This window comes from Nyctereutes procyonoides, unplaced genomic scaffold (genome assembly GCF_905146905.1).
Source record: "Nyctereutes procyonoides isolate TBG_1078 unplaced genomic scaffold, NYPRO_anot_genome, whole genome shotgun sequence".
NCBI lineage: Eukaryota > Metazoa > Chordata > Mammalia > Carnivora > Canidae > Nyctereutes > Nyctereutes procyonoides.
In genome coordinates this window covers 22,340,861-22,366,726 of record NW_026575042.1, presented here as the reverse complement: position 1 = coordinate 22,366,726, position 25,866 = coordinate 22,340,861, and the positions used below count along the sequence as shown (strand labels likewise).

Genomic DNA, 25,866 nt, shown 5'->3' with positions numbered 1-25,866 from the left:
TAAATGCAAGTACAGACCTTTCAAATACACACATTTCAGAGACTCATATATGACGATGATACTTGATAAAGGCTCACATCAGTCATGCCATAGTCTCCTGTCTTGATTACAAAGTACACACTGTCCATTTCTCTGAACATGATGACATGTTATCAAAAGATGATAAATGTCCTCACAAACAGGTAAGGCTAAGAGAAGTGCCTGCAATATTTCTCAGTGGTTTTGCCACAACAAACATCTTGTCTGCATTTTCTGTTTCCTGCAGAATGAAAAGCAAAAAGCTTTAATTATCAGGAAAGTTCAAATGTAAAGAAATAAAAATCAGAGGATCTGGGCACTTGGATAGACATTACATCACATCTAGTATAGCCATAATCCAGAGCTGGAACTTGCTCCAAAATGTTCCTAACAACTAGTTATATGGCCTCTATCAGAATTCCTCCAGTCAGGAAAATATCTGAAATGCTTTGTTTGATAGAAAGTTCTTCTGTTGATTTGTTCATGTTCATGCATTCATTCGATAATCATCATGTTTTGTTTTGCTTGAGCCAAGACTATGCAGGGAACAAAAAAATTGGTATGAGCAAAACAGACATATTCTTGTTCTTAAGGAATGTCTATTCTACTGAAGGTGGCAGACAATAAGCAAAACTGCACAAGAATAAACTCTTTTTATTTTATTTTATTTTTTTGAATAAACTCTTTGTAATAGCATAAACCTATATTTTCAAATGTAATCACACACATACCATACAATATACAACATATAACAATATTAATATAGCAATAAAATGGAGAAGACTTTAACAAAGGGAATTAAATAATATGCTTACTGAAAATATAACATATAGCTGGATCACAACCTTGCATTGCAGAGGTAACATGCTTAGTGTTCAGGATCAGGCCTCTGGGGCTAGATTTCCTGGATTCCAATTCTGGTTCTATCATTACCAGCTATGTGACTTGGGACAAATACTTAACCTCTCTGAACTTTAGTATCTTCATCACAAAATGAGAATAAGATCAGAATTAGTGTCCATCCATAACATGTAGACTGAATGACTCATAGTAAGTGCTAGAGATATATAAGTTATTGTCGTTGTCATAATAAATTATGCAATGAAAACATAATTTCCTTATTTGCTAAGGCCAAGTCAGTCTTCCTAAATAGACTCCCCCATGCTAAACTGTAAGGGGGTAGATTAATCTACTAGAACACTGAACTTACGTATTTATGTTATCATATAATATAAATGATTTTTTTATAGGTTGAATAACCTCTGTTGGACTTCTTTTAAGTCTATCTTCCAGAGTTAAAATTTTATGTCTCTTTCTCTTCCTGTGCTTGATCTACCTCTACCTCTTCTCTTCCATTAATTTCAGGAGGATTATAATTGTTCATAAAATTTGTTCTAATTTTCCTGACAGTCAAGGCAAGAGGAAACACAAGTCATTATGGAAAAGCAAGAAGTATGCCAGTTCCAAAGAGAGCTAATAATAATTCAGCTTCTTTGGCACCTGCATATATCTGCATATCTAGAACAGAATCTTCCAGCATACTACCAAGGCCAAACTCCTAATCTTATTCTAGTACACCTGACTGTCTGTAGAGGAATTCAGATGTATCCTTCTGATTATCCTGATTCCCAACCTTCTGTTAATCTAATGTCACAAGTGCTGTAGAAACAGGACAGAAATGACATTAAGGAGATAGCAAGTAGAATAGGCCTGGACCCAATGGGCAGTTTGCTATTTAAGCAAAGACTTGGCCATTTTGTTAGACCAGGGTTTTTAGAACATGAATAAATCCAGTCAGCTTCAGTTCTCTGGAAGGAAAGTTTCAGCATTTATTTGTTTAATCTCTCTAAAGCAGTCCAAAAGCATTACCTGAAGGCAGAACTTAGAATTGGATTTCTGGTCCCAGGGGACACCACTGTTGCTGCTACCGTCGGCCTAAAGCCCTAGCATGTAATAAGCACATTTGCAGTTAGAGTCTATTAATAAATTGATGAAAGCTTACCAGTTAAAAGCTGAAGAATGCTATTTAATGCTCTCTTTTCCTTTTAATGGACTGAAACCTGTTAAAATGCTGCTAAATAATAAGACAAATTTTTCTTGCAGTTGATAGAGGGACAAGAACACACACATACACACACACACACACAATTGAGAAATTCATTTCCAAAGACTTGACACCAAAAGTACCCAGAATGGAGCAAAACCTAGAGTCTAGAGGGTCTGAGGAACCCTACAGGCAGTCGGGAGATGAAACTCGAGATGTTTCACTCAGACCAAACTATGATTACATTATCAACTTTTCTGGGGCTATTAAATCAGTGGAGCAAAAAACAGGCACATTTGGTCCACAGACAGAGAGAGCTGAGTATAGCAGAGAGAGGATTAAAATGGCACAACAGATGTCTCGGGGCTCTCATATCAAGGTGCATGCTCAGAAGGGCTCTTCCGGGGGCTCTAATAGGGGAAATGGCTTATTGAGCGCAAAAATGAGAGAAGTTAGGGGATGAGCATTTAAAGACTTTGCTCATTCTTTCACTTCCCAGATGGGCTGTTTCATCTATTTTGGATTTGTGATGTCAAACCAACCCAGTGATGCACTCATTTTGGTGAGATTTTCTGCTTTTGTGATGGCTGTCACAATGAAACTTCAGTCAACACTTGGTTCTCCCTTGTCTCCTAAGAACATTCATTTGCCTGTCTCCCCCCATATCCTTGACCTGCAAGAGGTTCCAGACCTCCAGAAGATGATGAAGTTCTTGGTTGGTCAGAATGTAGTCATGATGTTAAGGACATCTCACTCTTATGGTTATGGAGACCACTTTCTGATTTCCTTCCCTGTTTGAATTTAGATTCACCACCTTCCTTGGAAAACTTGAGGCTATCCACTCATTTTTTTATATGTATATCCTAAAATTCTTTTCCTTCAATACATGGCTCCAGTGTTTTGAATCTCATTTTAAGTTTGATTTAGCTCCTCCTTGCCCCAGTCACCATGATCAATATGTCCTTCCTTTTATTGTCCCAATTTCTCTCTTGCTTTCCAAATTTTGTCCTGCCTTTTCTACTGCAGCTGTTTTAATAGAGAATGGAATGGAATGGAATGGAATGGAATGGAATGGAATGGAATGGAATGGAATGGAATAGAATGGAATACCACTGTGAAAGATTTTATTCACAAAATTGGTTCTCATCTCACAGAACCATCTCACACTGTGACTTTGCCATTCTGCCATCATTGAGTGGAATCTAGGCTCTCTTCCTTGTGTCTGTCTCAACCAACAGAGTATGGTGGAAGGATATTGTCTCTGTAGATGGTAGGTCATAAAAGGAAATTAAGCTTAAGCCTGGCTGTCATTTTGTTTTTTGTTTTTTTTTTTTTTTTTTCTGGCTGTCATTTTGGTACCCCAGTGCCACGCAGTGAATAGCCCAGGACATATGGAAAGGCCATCAGTAGGTGCTCTGGCAGATAACCTCAGCTGAGGTTCCAGCCAATAGGCAGCATCACGAGCACCTGGGTAGCTCAGTCAGTTAAGCATTTTACTCTTGATTTTGGCTCAAGTCATGATCTCAGGGTCATGAGATCAAGCCCTGCATTGCTCAGCATGGAGCCTGCTTAAGATATTCTCTCCCTACCCCCCTCACCACCCACCACTTAAAGTTTTACTGGGACATAGCTCATTTATTTATATATGGTCAATGGCTGCACTCATGTGACAGTGTCATTGTTGAGCAGCTGTGACAAAGAGTGCATGGCCCACAAAGGCTAAAATATTAATATATGGCTCCATTATAGGAAAAGTTTGCTGAACCCTGGATCTAGACACATGGCTTTTCTTTCCTATTTTTTTAAGGTTTTATTTATTTATTCATGAGAGACACAGAGAGGCAGAGACATAGGCAGAGGGAGAAGCAGGATCCCTGAAGGGAGCCAGACATGGGACTCGATCCCAGGACCTCAGGATCATGACCTGAGCCAAAGACAGATGCTCAACCGCTGAGCCACCCAGGTGCCACTTTTTCCTATTTTAAAGAAAACTTCTGACATTAGATTTTTACAATTTTGCTGCTTAATATACTTACTTCCTATCTGGCTATGTAAAACTTTTATATTAATTTGCACACTAAAAGTAGAGCTACACATACACACTCATGTATTTAGGTAAAACTTTCATTAAATTCAAATATAACACAGATATTCTAAATAGTCATAGGTGTAGTTTTCATAATGGTAATGTTGAATTGGTTATGAATTGAGGAACCCAAAAGTAAATATGCTCATTGACCAAATCAGGGAGTGTGACACATTATGGTAAAATGTCTCATTTTTCTTTCTGGAATAAGAAAACAGCTAATAATACTGGCAATCCCTGACTGCAGAAGTTTATATTGGGTGGATTTTGATGAAAATAGAAAAAAGGCTTTCTCAGGTTTTTTAGTAAAGGTAAATATTCTTAAAAACCAACATGTAAACTTAAATTACCTGATGACAAAATATCCACAAGCTAAATGAGCCTGCTTTATGGATTTTAAATGTGTTCTATGTGAAAAAATTATTTTGTCAATCAAGGCCAACTTGGCATGCTTCCTTCTTTACTCTTGCATTATAAAAATTAAATTTTGCAGCATACAACTAAAAATAAACCTATCTTACCCTCCTCTGTTAATTGCAAGTTTAATGGAAGATGTTACCTTTACCCTTTTGAATAAAAGAAATAATAGTGGACAGAAATACTCAGTGAATTTGACATCAGTGGCAAGTAAATTATTCTATCAATGTTCCAACCATAGCTGTGAATGGTTTAATGGTTTTTAACACAAAGGCACATAATCCGGTTGGAATCTTGAATTACTCTAACATAGAAAACTATTTTTCACCTATTGTTCGAAAAACCTTTCCAAAATCCATTCATCTTTTAGGGTAATGAGTACTCCCCCACCTCACCTTCCTAGGAAATAAAGGTTAACACATACTAGTACCTGGAAAAAACAAAGACAGATACTATATCACTAACATATTTTTCCATAGTATTTGGCAAAGAGAGATTTATGAAATGTTTCTACTAATAGGGAGATAAGTGTAATTCTGTCCCATTTCCGATGCATATAGTTTTCTTCAAAGCAAATTATTTAAAATAGGGATACCAATACCTTAGAAATAGCTCTTTCCATTTTTAATTTTTCTGTATGAGCATAAAATGTTATAATTTATATGATGGCATATTAAAAACTTAAAAGCTATTTAATAAAAACTACCCTGTTTTTCCTGTTTAGAAAGTTGCCAACTTTATAGGGGAAAGTATTTATGACTTTGAATTCTAGATTACATTACTTTATTTTTAAACATCACTATATGCTTATCTAAAATGTCTTCATAACATAGTAGGAACCTTGTATTTATAGGCCCTAAACTAATCCTTTCTGGGCTACTGGATTTTCAATACCAAAATTACTGCCTTAAATATCACCTTAGTTGCCTGAAAGAAATAAGGCACTTTTTCAAAGTACAAATTCCTAGGAGATGATAAATGTCCTATAAGACTCAAATTTCTCACAATGTGAGTAATCTCATATCTTTATTTGATTAATTCCGTTATATTCATTTGAAAAAAATTAACATTTGACTGCAAAAATCCCCATTTTTGTTTCTTTTGTAGTTTTGTTCTTACAGCGAATCCTGTCATTGTACAGACAGCACTGAAAAATCACACAGAAAAACTGAGGTTGCAATGGTTTCACACATAATTCCTAAATTATCTACTATATATTTTACACAGAGAGATAAAAGATGTTACTTTCTAATGCACATGAAACTTTTCTGTCTGGAAAAATAATAAAAATAATAGTATGGTTTTTATTAACAAAATGTAGACCAACAAAAGCTTTGGCCTTTAATCTTATTTTATCTTACCATCTTCCATACAGGTGAAAATCACACACACATACACACACAAAAAAAAATGTGAAGAGATTAAATGTAGTCAGACACACATATTAGAATCCTTTAACAGGTCCAAGGACTGATATGCGTTGGCAAAGATTTATAGCAGCACTCTTAGGGGTATTAAGAGTGTTCTGCAAAATAAGTGGAACTACCCTGGATGATCTACAGCCACAATGATATCAATTAGCAACCAAATTTGGGGCTAGTCCTAACAAGGATTATGGGAGGATTTCGTATTTTGCTGCCTAAGAGAAGACAGGCAAAAAGAGTCAGAACTTGGGTTCGAGTCCTAGCTCTACTTCTTACAAATTTGTTGACCTCAGTGAAGTTGTTCAATTTAGAACATGGTTTCTTTATCTGCAAATTAAGAATGCTTAATTCTGAGTTAGGTACTCCCCATAACCTTCATAAACCTCTAGCACAGACGCTCTAAACCACTTGGGAGAACCTTTTGTTCTGTCTCCTTCACTAACATGAGTCACTAGAGTATGGGAGTTATATCTAAAGACAGCAAATACTGAGTACTTGCTAAATGTTGGCTAAATGAAACATTTCATCAAAGGAGTCATTTTAGAGATTACATACTCTTGACATTAAGTTTAGCATAATGCCAATTAATAGTTATCCTCTTCTACCTCCCTCAGATGAAAGGGTCATTCCAACTGCTCTTGATTTTCATGCTACCTGCCATTATCTGCTATTTCCTCCTGAAAAATCATATATTACCCTGGATTATATTTTGGGCTTATTTCTTGCTTTTCCAACTGATTTGAAGACACCTTAAGGTAGAACTCTGATTCTGCAACTTAGCTTTCATTACTGCCTTATTTTGCCTACTGCAAAAATACTTGTAGATGAATGTGTAAGTATGACTGAATGGATGGAAAAAGAACAAATAAACAACCTAGTCAGACTCTTAAATATCTGACCATTTCAGAGAGGGGTTGGGGAGTTTTCCTTTTACACAAGCTTTTCTACTGTGGCAGCATGAAAGAAATTCATTTTTTTTCTTGTTTTACTTAATTCCATTAGAGAGTTGGCAGGAAAACATAAGGCAGGACAATAAATAAAATAAGGTCCAAATGGGTCAGTATCATTACTGCTACACATTCTGCATCTTGACCTTCACCTTGTAGTTTGGCCAGGCACCAACTGTTAGTTCGAGAGTGATTGATCTGAACAATCACCTAAGTGTAAAATGTCAAGGCTACCCCTAAACTGAGTCATAATAAAAGCAAAAGAAACTAAAGCACTGGCTATGTGCTGGCCAAGTGGCACAGATTCTATCCCATGTAGTTAAATATGCTCTCTTCCCTCAAATTTAACCTGATACCAATGTCAGAACTTGAAGTTAGTACATAGTCAATCTGATTCTCCAGAGCTTTTTAAAATGTTCTCAACTCTCGTTAGAAACTGGAGTAGCACAGTAATTTCAGGATGAATCTGACTACAATTATGATCATTGAAATAGTAACTTATTATTATTTTTTTTAATCTACGATAGTCACACACACACACACACACACACAGAGGCAGAGACACAGGCAGAGGGAGAAGCAGGCTCCATGCACAGGAAGCCCGACATGGGATTTGATCCCGGGTCTCCAGGATCGCGCCCTGGGCCAAAGGCAGGCGCCAAACCGCTGCGCCACCCAGGGATCCCAGTAACTTAATTTTATACTCTCTTTAGGAAACGTTCAACCCGAGGGTTGCACATTCAAAATCTGAGTTACACTAGTTAATATATTTGATTTGTACTATAAAGTAGTTAAATGTGATAGATTTCAATTAGTAAAACTTATTGACTACATGCATTCAAGATGTTGCTAAATATTTTGAAGTGTTAGTTTTTACTGTTATAAGAATTCTTTTTTGTTTTAATTTTTATTTATTTATGATAGTCACAGAGAGAGAGAGGGAGAGAGGCAGAGACATAGGCAGAGGGAGAAGCAGGCTCCATGCACCAGGAGCCCGACGTGGGATTCGATCCTGGGTCTCCAGGATCACGCCCTGGGCCAAAGGCAGGCGCTAAACCGCTGCGCCACCGAGGGATCCCTGTTATAAGAATTCTTAGGATGATCTTCCCGAAAATAAAATTAATACAGCACTATTTATTGATATACTTCTTCTTTTCTTTTCTTTTTAAGTAGGCTCTATGTTGGGTGTGGAATAGGAATCAATCAGGCAAAGTGTGAATGCATTGGTATGCATCTGTATGCATCCATGCACATATGCATTGGCAAAATAACATGTACATCCTCTGTGCATCTGTATGTGATGCACTGGATAGGGTGAGGTAGAAGAAAGGGTTTTTCTAAGCAAAAGAACATATACATCTTGCTTGCAACACACACATGATTTTGTTGGGCTGGAATTAAGGACAGATATGGAGGACTGATAGAATGGTAAGCAAGAGCTAAATCAAAAACAAGTTCTGATGCTATGTTTAAGAGTTTGGATTTCCTAGCACATAACACTGTAATTCTTAATTTAAGTATCTGTTTCAGTTTGGGTTTTACTAAGAATTCAGTAGAAGCTTTATGTGTCCTGACTGCAAAAAAAAAAAAAAAAAAAAAAAAAAGTGCTGTTGACACGCTTTTTTTTTAAATTTTTTCTTTATTTATGATAGTCACAGAGCGAGAGAGAGAGAGAGAGAGAGAGAGGCAGAGGGAGAAGCAGGCTCCATGCACCGGGAGCCTGACATGGGATTCGATCCCGGGTCTCCAGGATCGCGCCCTGGGCCAAAGGCAGGCACCAAACCGCTGCACCACCCAGGGATCCCTGTTGACATGCTTTGTTTCATAGTTCCTGTCTATCACTATTAGATAGCAAACTCTTCACTTTTCCAATTTGGAGACAAAGTTCTCTAATGGTCCACATGTTCTTACCGGTGCTCATTTCACATTCTCTCATATTTGATCACTGTTCAACTTTTTTGTTACAGTAGATATTCTAATTTTAAGAATTATTATCTTGCCATTGAAATAGTTTATCATTGTATAAGCATGTGTCTACTCAATTCTTAAGAAGGACATAAAAATAGGGGAAAAAATCCCTCCATGAATTTAAAAAAAAAAGAAGAACACATACAAACACACACAGAGACACAGATGTTTCTAGAAGTGTGGCATCTGTAGGCAAAGCCACCGGGAGTTTTAATTTAATTTTTAAAATTCATCCAGATGTCTGCTATTTCACAGACACCAGTTAGGTATTTAGTTTATCATTTATTTTAAGATTTGATATTTCTGGTAAAAAAAGACAATCACATATACAGCATGTGTATATATGCACACCACATGCATGCATACACACGTGTATGCATGCAAGTTAGCAACTCAGTTGCTTTAGGCTTTAACATAAAATTATCCACTAGCTTTTCAAGTTTCTTAATTCACTTCTTATCTTGCACACCATACACCTGCATCCAAACAAAGCTGTTATGACAGGCCCTTTAGAAAGTTTAGGTCTCTAACTGCTTCACTCATTCATTATGTTGAGGAAGACAACATGTTTTTGTCCAGAAGAGTAATTCATTGTGAAATTCTTGTGTGATTCAAGAAGCAGTTTTATGTAATGGATCTAAGACAAAACCTTTACCAGCCGAATAGGACCAGCAAAATACCATGGGATTTTCCCATGCAGAAGAACAAGATAGAATATTTTGTGTTATTTCCATGTCATCTCTAATATACAATTTGCCATCACTGATCCACATGCAAAGATCCTAGAACCACAATATTCAAATAAGTGTTAGATTTTTTTTCTTCTGAATTTCCTTTCTCTTTTTCAACCTCTCTAGAGATCTGCTACCATCATACTCTGCTGGCACTTATCACACATCTTGAGAAGGGAACACTTGATAAAAGTCTCTATCCTTGACCAATCTGAAGCATGTCATGAGCCAGCACTAAGAAAAGAAAAAGCAATTTAGGTATAAATGTTCTCACAATGGTACTTCAACTCCTGCCCCAAGAGGCATGCAATGGGGTCCTTTATCATAGTACTGATTGTCCCAGGGAGGTTTTGTTTGGAAGGATGGGTCAGAAAAGAAAGACCTCAGGAGCTAGCACGATTTCCACTAAGCCAAGAGGGGCATTTGTACATCACTGCATCGGATCTTTAAGTGCTGATAGAAATGTATCCCTTTTCAAACAGCTTTATATTTCTTCTTAAACTTCAACAGAGCTATAGATTTCTAAGTCACAAAAATGTTTGTTTCTCTTCTTAAAGAAAATGTGCAATGCTGATTATGAAGACCTGGCATAGTGGGATATTTCAGGGACAGGTATGAAAGATAGAATCTTGCATATAAATAAATGTATGCTTAATAGATATATTTATATATAATATATACTATACTATGTCATATATACAAATATATAATACAGTATCAAAGATACATAGTTTTCTGATATCAACCCCAACTTGTATTTTGTTATTATTTTCAACATTTGGGACATTTGTTTGAAGACTGTGTCAAGAAAAACAAACCTTCCCCATCTTCCTTATGAAAAAAGTACAAAGCTAATTCCCATTTGTCCTTCATTAAAAACTGTGTATCTATTTCCTAAATGACATTAGAATTAGTGTTTCCTTACAAACTATTCATCTACCACTTCTATTTCCAGTTTACCATTCTCATAATTTGGCTTCTACCTAAATAGAAGGGGGAAAAATGTTTTTGCTTAGCTTTGCCTGGCACCGGGCCTACTGTAAACAGCTGGCTCTAGAGAGTAATTCTCAGGAAAGAACCCAGAAAGGAAAGAATCCAGATTCTGTGACCTTACAACTGATTGATTTTCCCAAAGAGGTTTTGTTTCCTGATGTATCTGCTTTCAGTCATTGGCTATTGTTTTACATTGAATATCTTTTTTATCATTAGAAAAGTTTCTTTATAAGTGCCTGACTAAATACTGTGAATTCCAATAAAGACTTAGAGTCAATTAATAACCCAGAGCAAGTAAATACTCCTTTGCGTTCCTAGAACTTCTCAATAGTAGATTCAAAAACATTTCACTCTCAGCACCTCTGAGTCAGATGAATACAATATCCCTGGATTATAATTTTAAATTTAAAAAAGAGAGGAAAAATGGTTACAAAGAATAAATCATAAGGATGAATAGTGCAAATTTAAATAACATAGTGCCTTTATCTAATGAATATATTTGCAATTCACTGAGACTTGATAAAGAGAATTATGTACTAGAATCCAAAGAAATGTTCTGAGATCTTACCAATTAGATGACTAAGGTATATCTATATATTCACTATATAGGCTAATTAACGCCTGATTGATAGTCATTGAGAGCCTATTAGAAATGTCAAGTGTTCCTTACTTGTGCAACTAGAGACTCTCTAAACAAATAAACAAACAAACTTTAGGGGTTAGATTTGAAAACCTTTATGAAAATTCTAAAATTTGGTGAGTAATATCTCAGAATTCCTTAGATTAACGAGAACCACTGTCCTTCTATGGAACCATCTATACACAAATATAAAAGTCTAAAGTTTTGCTATGCTCCCTCATTCAAGAACAAAAACAAAACTGATTGCTTCAAGTTTTAAAACTTCTTATTATCTTCATATAAATAGTACCCTGCAAAAAAAAATAAACAGACTAATCAAGTATATACTCTCAATAGGAGGTAAAGAAATAAAAATTGTATTTTAAGAGTAATATGAAAGAGTGGTTAGGAATGGATTCTTATGGGATTTGAGATGCAGAGATAAGAGATAGGTAATATACTTTTAAGAGAGAAATTTAGAAAAATAGAAGAAAGAGAAAAACAAGGAGAGAAATTTAGAAAAATAGTAAGAAATAAAGAGAGGAAAACAAGGTGTGCTTCAGTGGAGAATGTTGCAGATGAGCAACAAAAGAGAAGTATGGAAAGGTAGGTTGTAGTCAAACTACAGAGGACCATAAGGCTCAGTATGAAGGTACATTAAAGGTTTCTGAATGGGTAGGTGCCATGATCTGCCCTGCATAATATAAATGGTCAGGAGAATGAAGTATCCTTCATTCTCAAACAAGAATGGAGACAGCTGGACCTGCACAGAGGCTAGGGCAAGGCACAGACATATGAGGCCAGGATGAGCATAGTAACCAAGAAGGAATGAGTAAAGGATGTTTTCTAGGGATGGGAGGGGAGTGGATTCCAACAACCAAACAGACATGTGGACTGAGATAGAAGAGGCAGAGACACCTAGAAAGTTTCAACTCTGTGAACTGTAGGACCAAAAACAAAACTAGGAAAGACAGGATGGGGACAAAGTTGGGGATGGTGGTCAAGGTTAGGCCTATTTTTTGCGTGTGAACCTGTAAAACAGAGGTGCTGACTAGCTACCCGAGTCAGTGACCAATAAATCATGGAAAGTCAGATCAGATATTAGGCTATAAGTGTGGAATGCTGAGACATGTAGGCACAAGTCATAGTTGAAGCCATGGAGGAATGCTGTGTTACTGCTCACCAATTTCTGCTTCCCCTCCCTAGAGGAGATTATTCTTCTCTGCCCATGATAATCAAGCTTGACCATGGGACTACATAAAGTAAAGTGAGAAGAATACTATATGTCACTTCCATTAAGAAGCTTTGAGTGCCTATTGATTCACTATCTTCCCCCTACCCATCACAATGCTATAGACTTGGTAATGCCCAGCTAGTGACTCCTCCATTAGCCTAGCCTGCAGTATGGGAAAAAAAAAAAAATCACAGCTAGTACATAGTGTGCCTGAGAAATAGTTAGTTGTAAAAGCTACTAGGATTTGGAGGTTGTTTATGACTGCACTATAAACTAGCCTAACTTAACTGATAGACCATGGGAGTGAATAATATTACCCAAAAAGGAAAACTAAAGAAACATCAGAGGATGACCAACCCTGGGACATAATTCTACGATTGTGAATTTATCATTTCACGGGAAAAAGAATGAGCTCCATCTGCTAAGTTACTTTGGGAATTCTTAATTTTTCTCATTACTTTTTCTGTATAAAAAAACTCACATTTAAAAAAGCTTACTAGATCAGATAAAATGATTCTGTCCATATTTGGAAATGTTTGCTCTTTGAATTAGTCTCTAATGATTAGCAACCATTCTTACATACCATCAATTTTGAGTGCTCAATATATTTTCAAAAATATTATTTTTGTCTGGAAATTTTTCTTTGAGTAAATTCACTAACCTAACACTCTTCATTAGATTGTAAGAAATAAAATTATGCTTTAATGTTAGGGAGTCTCATCCTGCCTAGAGATAGGGGAACTAGGCTTTCTGTGAGCAGTTGGTGGTTGATCACAGAATATTATGTGGCTCACCATGCCAGCAGGCAGACTGACATAAACAATGACAAAAAAAAAATCCCAAAATTATAGTTAGTGAATAAGAGCTTACCCTGCAGGTCATGTAGACATATTTGTTATCCCAAGGTAACAATTAAAATCCATAATATATGATTTAGGAATTTAAGAGAAATTGTCTGTCAAAATTATTTTCTTCTGCAGTGAAACTTTATGACTATTCTATTTCTTGTATTTTAGAGAATCCCAGGAAAATCTCCAAATCAATGTTCTAATTCAAGTCCACCCTGCTTCTTGTCCTTTTCACTATTGTCTACCCTTAAGGTTCTCATCTACCAAACCATTGTATACTTAGCTTTTTGAAAAGCAATTAGTTTTTTTATATATAGCTAGATTATTAAGAATGACTTTGTAAAATTAGTAAAATGTGATTTAATGCATCTATATCTTTTATGTATGGGTAAGTCCACAAATCACAAAACAACCTTGTATATGAGGCAGTAGCATTAAAATGTTTATTGTTAAAAAATACATGATCTTTGATTCTAGAGTCTTATCTCTCTCTCTCCTTTTGTTTCCAAATATTTAACAATTCTAGGGAACTAGCTCAGAGACCCATCTTGTTTTCAGGGTTGTATTTCTTTCTAATCAATATGAAGAAAAAGACAGTAATAAAAAGGACAAGTAATAGTTTCTTAAAAACTCCAATTTGTCAGCATAAGTGCATATGATTTATATCTCAGTACAAATGGGTAAGGAGGCTATGAAATGATAGGAGCTCTCTTGGGCTGCTTCTCATGGATAGTCTTGTGGAAATCCCAATTTAAGGATAGAATTCAGCTTAAAATACCTGGTGAGTGTGCTGAAATTGTTAGTCTTTCAACCTATATGACTTTTTTTTCTGGGCATATGTCCCCATGGATTAGGAAGATAGCATACTTCTGATGCTCATAACTTTCTTCCTTTGGCTTCAGGATATCTATGCTAACTTTACAGATTTTCCTATCCTTTCTATCCTTCTGGAATCTTCTTAGCTTCAGCTTGAAAGGTATACTTCAACACCATTCCAACCATTAGGTAAGTGCTGGCATCTCCACTGGGAATCTGTTTATTTTATGTAGGTTCTCTCCTACTACTTAATCCAAAACTTGTTTCCATTTACTTCTGAAAAGATAAAGCCTTGATGACTTCCACCCTTTCCATTTCAGTTTCTAAGGTTGAGGGATGGAGGTATGTATTCATAACTCATTTCGTATTCTAGTTTCCTAGAACTGTTAAATACTTAGAGGCATGAGATCCCTGGGTGGCTCAGTGGTTTGGCGCCTGCCTTCGGTCCACGGTGTGGTCCTGGAGTCCTGGGATCGAGTCCCACATCAGGCTCCATGCATGGAGCCTGCTTCTCCCTCTGCCTGTGTCTCTGCTTCTCTCTCTCTCTCTCTCCCTCTGTGTCTCTCACAAATAAATAAATAAAATCTTTAAAATAAATAAATAAATACTTGGAGGCAGAAAGAGAGAGGGATAAGACTCTAGAATCAAAGAGCATGTGTTTTTTAACAATAAAAAATTTAAACCCTCCTGCTTCATATGCAAGATTGTTTTGTTATTCATGGACTTCTTCATACATAAAAGATATAGATCCACTAAATCACATTTTACTAATTTTACAAAATCATTCTTAGTAGAAATATCCAGAGACTACACACATGGGAGCCTTTCCTAACTGAAGTTAGCAGTTTTACTCACCATGTACAAATATGTTTTTAAATGATGAGAATCCTCAATTTCACATGGATGTTTTGCATTTTAAAGAGGAATCATGGTAATCCAAATATTCATTATTAATAAAAATAGCTAATAATAGAAAAGACTCGGGACAAGCAAAAAACTTTAAATCAATCCCCATCTTTTTATATCAAACTAATTTCTTTGTTCTTCCTACCTACCTTTTTGCAAAAATATATATATATATATATATATATATATATATATATATATATATATATATATTTCTTTTATGCCAAGTATGGCTTTAGGAATCCCAATCTGTTCCCTGATATCTAGGAGTAGAAATTACACTCACCTGCTTCATTACTGCTCATTCCCCTACAGCCTCCAATATAAGGCAGTGACTTTTCAGTTAATAGAGAACAGATTAATGCTTTCTTGATAAGATTTTACATCTGAATTAATAAGATGGCACAATCCAGCTCTTGCTCTGGAAACCAAAGAATTGAACATGACAAGCACTTTCTTTTCAGTATGTTGTGACAAAAACTTGGATCAATCAGAGAACCAAGAGTGAGAGAAAATACTGCCATTCTACAGTCATTTTACTAAGTACCTACACCATGCTAGACCAGATTCCAAGGTACACAGATGACAGGTGCACTCACCCTCAGAGAGTAGTACACAGAGTTCTCAGGGAGTGGGAAGCATAATGCATCAACCAATAATACTTAGGTAAAGGACAGGACGTGTGTCATGGGAGCTTGGAGTGAACATCATTATCCCTTACCAATTCATATGGGAGCAAGCATCTCCCCAGATCCTTTGAAGAGCATATATGTGTGTCTAATCGATGCCAGCATATGTAATAAAGTTGCTTTAATCTGTTCTTTTTGTTTACTCTAGCATTTTATATTTTCATCAGAAAATATAATTATGGCTAGAATTTCTCTTCTAGTTAAGATATTACTACTGGGGCAGCCCGGGTGGCTCAGTGTTTAGCGCCACCTTCAGCCCAGGGCGTGATCCTGGAGACCCGGGATCGAGTCCCATGTCGGGCTCCGTGCATGGAGCCTGCTTCTCCCTCTGCCTGTGTCTCTGCCTCTCTCTCTCTCTCTCTGTGTCTCTGCCTCTCTCTCTCTCTGCGTCTCTCATGAATAAATAAATAAAATCTTTAAAAAAAAGATACTACTATTGATGATGATGATATAAGTACTTCCTGACTACTGTCATTTGCAGGGATTAGAAAACAACTGACACGTACTACCCACTGTGTCCCAGAAAGTGATTTATTAACGATACACCTGTGAATCACACAGGACCTCTTTTTATGTAAACACTGAGGACCAGTGGTCTTATATTTAAAACCGCCAGCTTGGGAACCCCACTGGCTTCCTCTGCTTCCTCTGCCATGAATGAACTGGTTGTTTGCAGGAGCTACCCCAAGAGGCCATTCAGAGGCCATTATTTCACTGTGAAGACTCTGTTAAAAAGAATAGTTGGTATCAATAACACTTACCTGTGTATGCAGAGGGAAGGTTACCCAGCCATAACAATCCCAGAATCACACAGCCACTACTTAGAACAATGCGGTGTTTGGGATTTATGAGAATAAGTCCTGTCAGTAATAATGCCCTTATCAGGGCCTTCTCGATTCATTTGGCATACGTTGCAGTGTACTCACAGTTAAATCAAATCTGCCATGTGGTTACAGGCTAAGGTGCTGCATATAAGATGTAAATGATACACACTGAAAAGGTTTACTTCTCAAAAACATGGCTTCCAGTGCCTTTATGCTTTCGTGTTCCTCTAAAACAGCCATAGGACCATTTCAAACATAAAATCTGCAATATAACTAGTGATTATCTTAATTAATTGCTGAAGGGTATTGGTAAAATGAGGAGAAACAATTACCATTACACAAAAAGATGGATCAAGCATGAATCAATGCGGCAGGAACGTAAAGAAACAGACAAGGGGCTAGACAAGGGAAGGGACCCCCAAACAATGATGATGACAACAACAACAAAGATCATCGCTTAACCTGTTTTGTCAGAGCTGGTATTGATGGTATTGGTAGTGATGGAGGTGAAGGTAGTCTTTGCGCTGTCCTTGGCAGTTACAGATTTCTGCTTATTTTTCATGGCTTCCAGTGCTTTGAGCTTCTTGGCATGTTTCGTGCCTTTGTAGTGGGCCGCAGCCTGGCTCTACAAAGGAGAACAAAATGAACCATGCAATCAGGCTCATTTCTAAACTGGCATTCTCTGTATTACTGCAAATACAGACTCCCTTTCAATAATAGGTACCATTCAAGTTAATTCTGGCAGTGGCCAAACAGTAGGGTTCTATTTAGAATGATGCTAGAAAGCAATGGAAATCAAGTTCTAAAACCTCTGGATGGAAGGAAGAAATACTCTATCATTTCCCCAAAGAGAAATGTAGCTGGACACTAACATGTCAACATTTTTCTTGGTGGAGTGGGAAAAATTAAGAATCTATACCCATATTGCTTTTATTCTTCCACAGAAGATGCTGGGCTCCCAAAGAGTAACGAGGGTCCCAGAAAACAGTAGCTCTCACCTTCATGGCTCAGGAAATATGTTTTCTTTCTTACAATGGGTCTTATTAACGTGATCCCCAACAGGTGTCTGTCTACAAGGAAAAGTTCACATATAACATGGGAAGTGGGCACCCTGGGGACTAAGATTGAAGTTTGGGAGTTCAAAAGCAAAGGCACTGCCTAAGTCCAGATGAAGAATTCAGAAGCTGGGCAATTTCCTGATTCTTCCTTTCTCCTTGCTCCCTAAACAGGTAGTCTGAGAAATTCAAGGCAGTGGCATTCCATAAACATGCAGGTCTTTCATGCCTTGGTCCCTTGTCAGGAGACTCCAATGTGTTTTACTACTTAATGGGGCCCATACACAATTCTTTTACTCATGACTGATGAGAATTCTTTAATAGTAATATACATTTTCCCAAGTTTATGTTTTCTTAACATGATTTTCTTGTTGTTGTAGTTGTTGTTACTGGAAAGACACGTTAATTGAGATAGAAAATCATTTCAAAGAATTCTATGTTTATTAATGTTTATTAGGGGGAGAAAAAGAAGGCTGTGTGGCTTTGGGTAGGATGGGAGTGGGCAGGGAGATTCTTAGATCTGAAGGTTTCCCAGCTCAACACCCTTAAAAAGTCATCTCACAAAGAAGAAGTCTCAGTGGAGGACTCTATTGGTTAGACTACCCATTACTTCCCATGACTTATTTAAACTCTGTGTTCCACTCCATGTTCTGGCTCCATTTTGCCAGAAAAAAATAATAACCACACTGTTCTCTTTGTCACAGTAACTGTGGTAGGTAGGGTTGCAGTATAATATATTTTTATAAATAGATAAGTAAATAATCCACACCTTCATTTGCATCATTCTGACAAGTATTCTCAAAGGTCTAGGTACCCTTATTGAAAGAACACTGGACAAGGAAATTATATTAGAAACAGTTTGAACAGAGAGGACACTCATGCATCAGTTACAAGTTTTCCAACAACACATAACATCAAAAGACATAGTGTGAGCCAAAATGTGAAACTAAGACTTGTTATAGTTAATTGAAGAACCAGTGATAGATTGGATTGGGTTGATTCTACATAAAGAATGCCACTTTGATGGACCGAGTTGCATTCCTTCTTTTTTTCCCCTGCCTAGTTCTCCTTTTTTAATAAATCAAGTCCTTGGCCATATTTTTGAGGGCAATATACTATATTCAATTAAATCTACAATATAAACAGTCATCTTCTCTAGACAGTCACCTTCTCTAGACAGCTGGCTACATACTTTCCCTTAAAGCGAATTTCCTCTCTTCTCTCTGTCAGCATTCCTATCCTTGACATAGAAGTGAATGTTTTATATATAATACATATTAAAGGACAAAGTTTAGATTAACAGTGTTATCTCCACTTACATTTCCAAAATATACATTTTAAGGTTCCCAGCAAATCTGCATTCTCAGTAGTATTTCAAATCAGACAAGACTTTGTTTTAACACACCAAAGGACCAGGTGAATGTAACTATTTTAGATAGTAAGAAACTTACTTAAAAAAAACCCCACAAAAAAACCCACAAAAAGTCCTGCAAATGAAGACAGTACTTACACTTCCCAAAAACATTCTCTGCACCCGTACAACTAAGCCAATGCTTCCAACCAGTGAAATGGCTCAAGGAGTCATGAGAAGGGGGTGAAAGAATGAGCAATAGTTGGTAGGCTCCAACCCAAGGGAGACATCTGATCCATTAAAACAGGATAAAACTTGCATACTCACTTGTTAATTGAATAGTAGTTCCAAAGCATCTTGATAATAATTATTTTAATTAAAAATTATCTGACTTTTACAAAAAGCTAACTAAGCCTTCTCCAAATTTGAAAAAAAAAATGAAGATCCAAAGTGCTATGGAGAGATTAGGACATGTAAAATTTAGGGGAAATGATAAAGTATAGAGGAGTTGACAGTACTGGAGGTGACACCAATGTGATTATGATGGTGCAGGACATATGTGTTGAGGAGAAGGTGGGCATACAAGTTGGAAACCGAATTGAAACAGATAACCCTTTCTGGGTATTTCACATTTTCTTTGTCATAGACCTTTATTTAATGCTTGTAGAATTTACTGGACTGCCCTTGGGTTATACTGGTATAAATTTTTCTAGTCTATGCATATTGACCCCATAATTTTTGATCCATCTTGACACAGGTGTGTTATATAAAAGTGTGTTCTTTGTGTAAAGGAAATATATCCAGTGAGCTCTCTTTAGCCCTTTTGGCCATTTCTTGGACTGAATAAATTATTCAGCCCCATCTAATATTTCTATAACTGTAGACAAAGCTACAGTCCTACTGGGAGATTTTTTAAAAGCAGCAGTAACCAGAGATGTTTCTTTGGACCTCAGCTGCTTTTCATTTGGGCAGAGAGGTGCTGGATGCATCATTCCACCCCATGTTCCTTCTGGGGTGGTTTCCTATTATTAGCCAGTCTCTGAATCAAGCCACTCCCAGAAATCTGGGAACCATAAGACAGAAGCAAACCATTATTTTTCACAGGAATGATTTTAGGTTAAATAAGTGTACTGCTTCATGATGGCACATTTCAGCATTCTGTATTTTAAAACTGAAACAGAATCAGAGGATCATAGTATACACAGAAGTGAGCAGAACAATAGAAACTGGGCTTTGACAACTTCCTTTTAGATAATGAGTGTAATATGAAGGTACTATATAATAAACATCACTACTACTGACCTTGAAATAGCACATGACAGCATGAAATCTAACAAGTGTCATCCCAGAGGCAAGTGCCGACATTAAAGATATGCACACACATTTCTGTAGAATAGAATGATGCCACTTTAAATGTCATCACCATATCTAGTCATCAGTGGCCAGTCAGATTTTCTCATCTTCAAATTTTATCTTTAGAATTTCAAAATGGCTTCAAGTTTAAATGCAACTGAAGTTCCAAAGTAGACAAAAATAATTGTTAAATGGCCAAAATTGGGAGAGGAATCTTATTCTTTGGAAACACACACATTTATTTTACTTTTCTAAGAGGCTAATTGATAAATCACTTATATCTTATGAAACTCCCTGAATAATTTTGTTAATATTAATATTTACCTATCATTTTATCTTGTTAGCACCAATACATGGTACATTTTTACTCTCTCTTTAATATAAGGTGTCATAATAAGATTTTTAAAAACCAAGTTTATTTTTAGCACACACATCTAGTTCCTTTAACAAATTAATTTTCAAGAAGACATGGGACTTCAAAAAGAACACGGTAGTCTTTGTTAGGGTGCAATATCATGTAATTTTGCCACATATGAAATTGTATTAAATTAAATGAACATTATCATATTAAAAGGCAACACTAGAAAGAGAAAGAATAGTTATTAGAGAAGTTGTAATTCTTTTCGGGGAGTAGAGAGATAATACTTGAGCCAGGGAAATTATTTCTTACTTTCTTCCTTCCTTCCTTTATTTATTTCTTAGAAATTATCTGATATTTTTAATTTTAGCTTAGATTGTAGTTTTGGAGATAAAAAAGAAAACAAAATGGTAAAGCATGGTATAGTATCCTAAATTCTACATTTACTTTAGATTTACATTTAAGGATTATTAAAAAATTACTTCAGGAAAAAGTTTAACATTTTGATTTATCTATGTATAGTTGTTTTTATGTTGTATATATTCACTTAAGTTTAATACTGAAGCACAATGCACAGGTTCAGCCCTATCGGTTAGGGCCAGTGTGAATTTTAAATTGGTCAGCAGTTTATTAAATATTTCAAATATCACTTTTGTATAAGCAAAAAGAAGATTTCTATTCTATCTTATTCTATCTTTATTATTGTTATTCTATCCTTATTGTATTTATTATCAACTCTCAGCTTCATTTAATATTGATATAAATAATTCGTTCTCAAAATATGGTTTCCAGACTAGTAGCAGCAGCAGCAGTTGGGATTTTGATAGAAATGCAAATTCTCAACCTCCATCCCAGATTACTGAATTAGAAATAATGGAGCTGGGGGATTTACCAGTCCGGGTTTTATAACCTCTCCAGGTGCTTATAATGCATACTAAAGTTTCAGAACCACTCATCTTAAATATATTAGAGCATTTTTTCCAAGCCCTTCTTTAATAAATAGCCAAAAATCTGGATTTTTCAAAAGATATTTATTTATTTATTTATTTATTTATTTATTTATTTATTTATTTATTTTTACAGAGGGGAGGGGCAGAGGGAAAGAGTCTCAGGTAGACTCCCGAGCATGTAGGCCACACTGACAATCCTGACATCAGACCTGAGCTGAAGTCAAAAGTCAGTCACTTAACTAATTGAGCCACCCAGGCACCCCTCAAAGTCTAGATTTTTTATGATTAACATTTAATTATTTGAAGATTTAACATTTACTAAATGTGAACAATGTATATCACTTGAGAAAAACCAAAAGTTTTTTTTCCTTAAGAACAAGTCATAACAAGAAATAAAAAATAACTGATACATAGGTAGTTGAGGAACTTCCATCAAAGAGGGATGATATAGAAGAGCAAATCAATCTTAGTAATCTCCAAACAATTCTAAAACCCCACAGAAGTCCTTACCCAGTCCTTGTAATTTTTTCTTTCCAGTTTTCTCCTTTCCTTTCAAGCTAATTATTGTTGCAGCATGGCCCTCTGACCCCATTATTTTACCTTTATATTGAATGCTTTGCTAGGACTTTTTTTTCAGGGGCGTGGGGACATCCCCAGCCTTATGAAAAAATAAATAAAAGTCAAGCCCTGTGCACAACACTAAAGTGTTACTATAACAAGTATCTAAGCCACTATTTTATATGCATCAAACTGACTTAGTGTTAGTTAGGTCTAGCTTCTTTTATTATGTAGTTAGGGCTCTTTCACTGAGTCAAACTTCTAGCCAGCAGATAAATAAAGACCACTCTGGTAAGCTGGAAGAGTGCCTTCTCTGCTAGTCCATTTAACAAAATATTTGAAGAAGAAACTTAAAGATAGAATATTCATTGTTTTTACACTTGCCTTACTGCAGTGGATACACGTACCTTTCAAATTCTCTTACATAATGAGGAAAATTACATGCTACAGATATTTTCATCCCTTAATTACATGTCCCATAAAGAATATTTAATACTTTATTTTAACATGTGATTGTGTAGTTAACACATAAGTAGATGACTTGCATTATGATAAAAATGAAAATTCACTTGCACTGAGTCCCAAAGTGAAAAACGCGATTCAATTAAGCGTGTTCTCTGAGCTCAAGTGATTGATGCCTTACTTTAAATGTGTTCCTGTCTTCTGTACTTTCCAATTCAGAAATGAACAGTATGACACAGAAATAGAAAAAAAAATAGAAGAAAAGAGATAATGCCATAAGAGTGGAATGATTTTTATACACCACCAATACCCACTGGAAGAAAGAAATTCTAAATAAACATAAAGAAAAAGAAGAGGCATGTCCCAGTGTCTCAGATACATTAGGCAACTCTTTGATTTTATATGCAAAGAAAATATCTTGTCACTAAGTACTTAGGTAGTTGTGAAAAAAGTAATCTAGATGGACTCACTTATCTTTCCAAAACATCTCAGTGCATCTACAAACTTCATGATTTTTATGCATTAAGTATTTGACGTTTTCAAGTATTTAATGTGAGTGATAAAGTGCAGTACTTATTAGAGAGAGAGAAGCTAATTGAGAGGTTCTTCCTGGTTCGTACCGTGAAATGGGCATCTGTTTGTGTTGTATTTGGAATCCCAACAGCCACCTCATTGACCTCCTGTGTGGGGTCCCAATTGGGGGACACTGGCTAACAGTGGGCTCTGGTATGTACGTGTTATGTATGTATGTATGTATGCAACATATATGATGTGATGAAGCCAAAAGGAACATCTGGCTTTGCCTAAGTTTGGTCAATACTGATGGCAGCTTTGTAAGCCCGATACTTCAAATGAGTTTTAACTAATGATATAATTGCAAAAATTTTTTGTATGGAACTAAGAAAAAACAGAAAAACCACTTTGTCTAACTATTCAACCAGTGCTGAATATCCTTTCACAATGCCTATAGCTTAACACAACACTTTGCTCAGTTTGCGACTGTCGCATAACACTTAAAATGGGTGTGTGTGTGTGGGGGGGGGGTATAGAAATGCTGAACCTAATTATGTATGAGGGTCAAGCTGTCATAGGTATTGGTATCAGTAACAGAGAAAAATGGCTTTCTTTCCTGCCTAACATGCACGCATCCTCTAAATAACCCCCAGTTTCCTCCTCCAAGCAACCTACCTGCCCCCTGGCACAACTCTACAGTCATGACCCTCACAGTTACCATGTCTGCTCTCTATAGAGAACAACTGCTTGGAGTGTAGATCACTGAGGCATAGCCCTCCCTTTTATTCTCTTAAGGGAGAATAAGAAGAAATGATTTTCAAACCTTTGTATGACTTAAGGGAGAATAAGAAGAAATGATTTTCAAACCTCTGTCTGGAGAACCATTACTTGCTTGGCAGACATCCACTCATCACATGTCACCTCCTCCATGGGGTCCTGGGCATGCCTACATTTTAACACCTATGTCACTGTCATAAGAAGGGTTAAATGTCTGTTTCTTCTCATAGAGAATGAATCTCTCAACAGAGAGAGAAAGACCTGGTGTTACTCATCATTCTGTCCCTAGAACCTAGTATGGAGCTCTAAATAGGTGCCTATTAAATGCACGCTGAATTAATTTCACATTTTGATTTTAAAATGGAAATATGCATATGGTGTCTCAATGGATTTTGTATGTGAACAGGGTTCAACTTAATTCTCTGCCATTCTTTGGCACTTTACCTTATCTGTTGAACACACTTTAGGGAATTTTTATGGCACTTAATGCTGGAAAAGCATCTGGCACAAACACAAACTATTATTTTTTCTCAGGAAGAAGCTTCTCATCAACTGCAAATTGTGCTATTTACAGAAGCTCTCTTTGCATGGAATGTAGTAGCAAAGGTATAATATGGAGGTTGTTTCATTTTTTTTAAAATTTTGATGAATAACAAACACTTTTTTTTTAAATCTGAGAAATGTAATGAATTATTCCAGTGATGACTCTGCAATTTAAGATTCATCTGAAAGACTAAATTCTTATATAAGAATTTTCAATACTTGGAGAATGCTGTTTCTCTGTTAACACGGCTTTTAATGTTTCAAAATGGAATATTTTATGCTCTAAAACAACACAGAGAAATTAATTATGACATTGTTAACCCACTTTGCTCCCTGAAAACACACATAATAATATATACCTTGTATTTGCTGAAAAAGAACACCTTCCAGTGGGGAAAAACTATTAAATCTCCTGTTTTTCCATAAACCAAGGAAGGGCTTTCCCTCTATAATTTTGCAGCATTTCTAATCTCTAACTCATAAATTTGAGAATTGTTCTGATTGCAACTCTAATGAACTTGTCCCAAAGATGACCTCTAAGATATGCAGCTGTTATAAAATTCATTGGATTCACAAAATAATTGTTTATATTTGAGATAGATATTTTGTCAGTGTTAAGCACTATTACAGCTTTCTGAAGTAGTTTGGGTATAGTGGGAAAAGGTGAAGAGTGAGATCACAAATAACCTCAAGAACCTAGACCTTTATAGGCATAATCAACCTGTAATCCAGCTGCTGCCCATTCATTCACAAAGGACTCACAGAGCTGTAGCCAGACATTATTGTAGTAATGGGAATAGAGCAGAGACAAGTCAGACTGATAAATTATATTTATACATCTTTATAAAAAAATTCCAGGGGATCCCCGGGTGGCGCAGCGGTTTGGCGCCTGCCTTTGGCCCAGGGCGCGATCCTGGAGACCCGGGATCGAATCCCACGTCGGGATCCCGGTGCGTGGAGACTGCTTCTCCCTCTGCCTGTGTCTCTGTGCCTCTCTCTCTCTCTGTGACTATCATAAATAAATAAAAATTAAAAAAAAAGAATTCCAAAGGCAAAGTAAAAGAGATTTGAAAAAAAAAATACTTGTAAATCCTATTGCAAAGAGGTTAGATTCCACATTACATAAAGAGTATCTAGAAAATCAGGAGAAAAAAACACACCAATGATTAAAAAAAATGGCAAAGTCTTCATGCCATTCAATGAGATAAATTATCTAAAAGTACCTAAAGGTTTCTTGAGATGGAATGAGGGCTCAATAATGAGAATAAATGGCCATTTGTTTGGTCAAAATAAAAGAAAACTAGTGTTCAGATGTATAAATCAATTTGGTGCCTATGTCAGAACTCTGGAAATTAAAAAAAATTATAAATAAACTGTTATTT

At 36.2% G+C, this 25,866-nt stretch overlaps 1 protein-coding gene across 2 annotated transcripts in view; it reads right to left on the bottom strand.

The window, feature by feature from the left end:
• Positions 1 to 25,866, bottom strand: part of ZNF385D (zinc finger protein 385D) — a 674,868-nt gene that overhangs the window by 58,284 nt on the left and 590,718 nt on the right. For both annotated transcript variants that reach the window (XM_055320905.1, XM_055320904.1), the window contains exon 4: positions 17,027 to 17,189. In XM_055320905.1, coding sequence (XP_055176880.1) covers positions 17,027 to 17,189 — 163 coding nt within the window. The remainder of the gene's footprint in view (positions 1 to 17,026; positions 17,190 to 25,866) is intronic.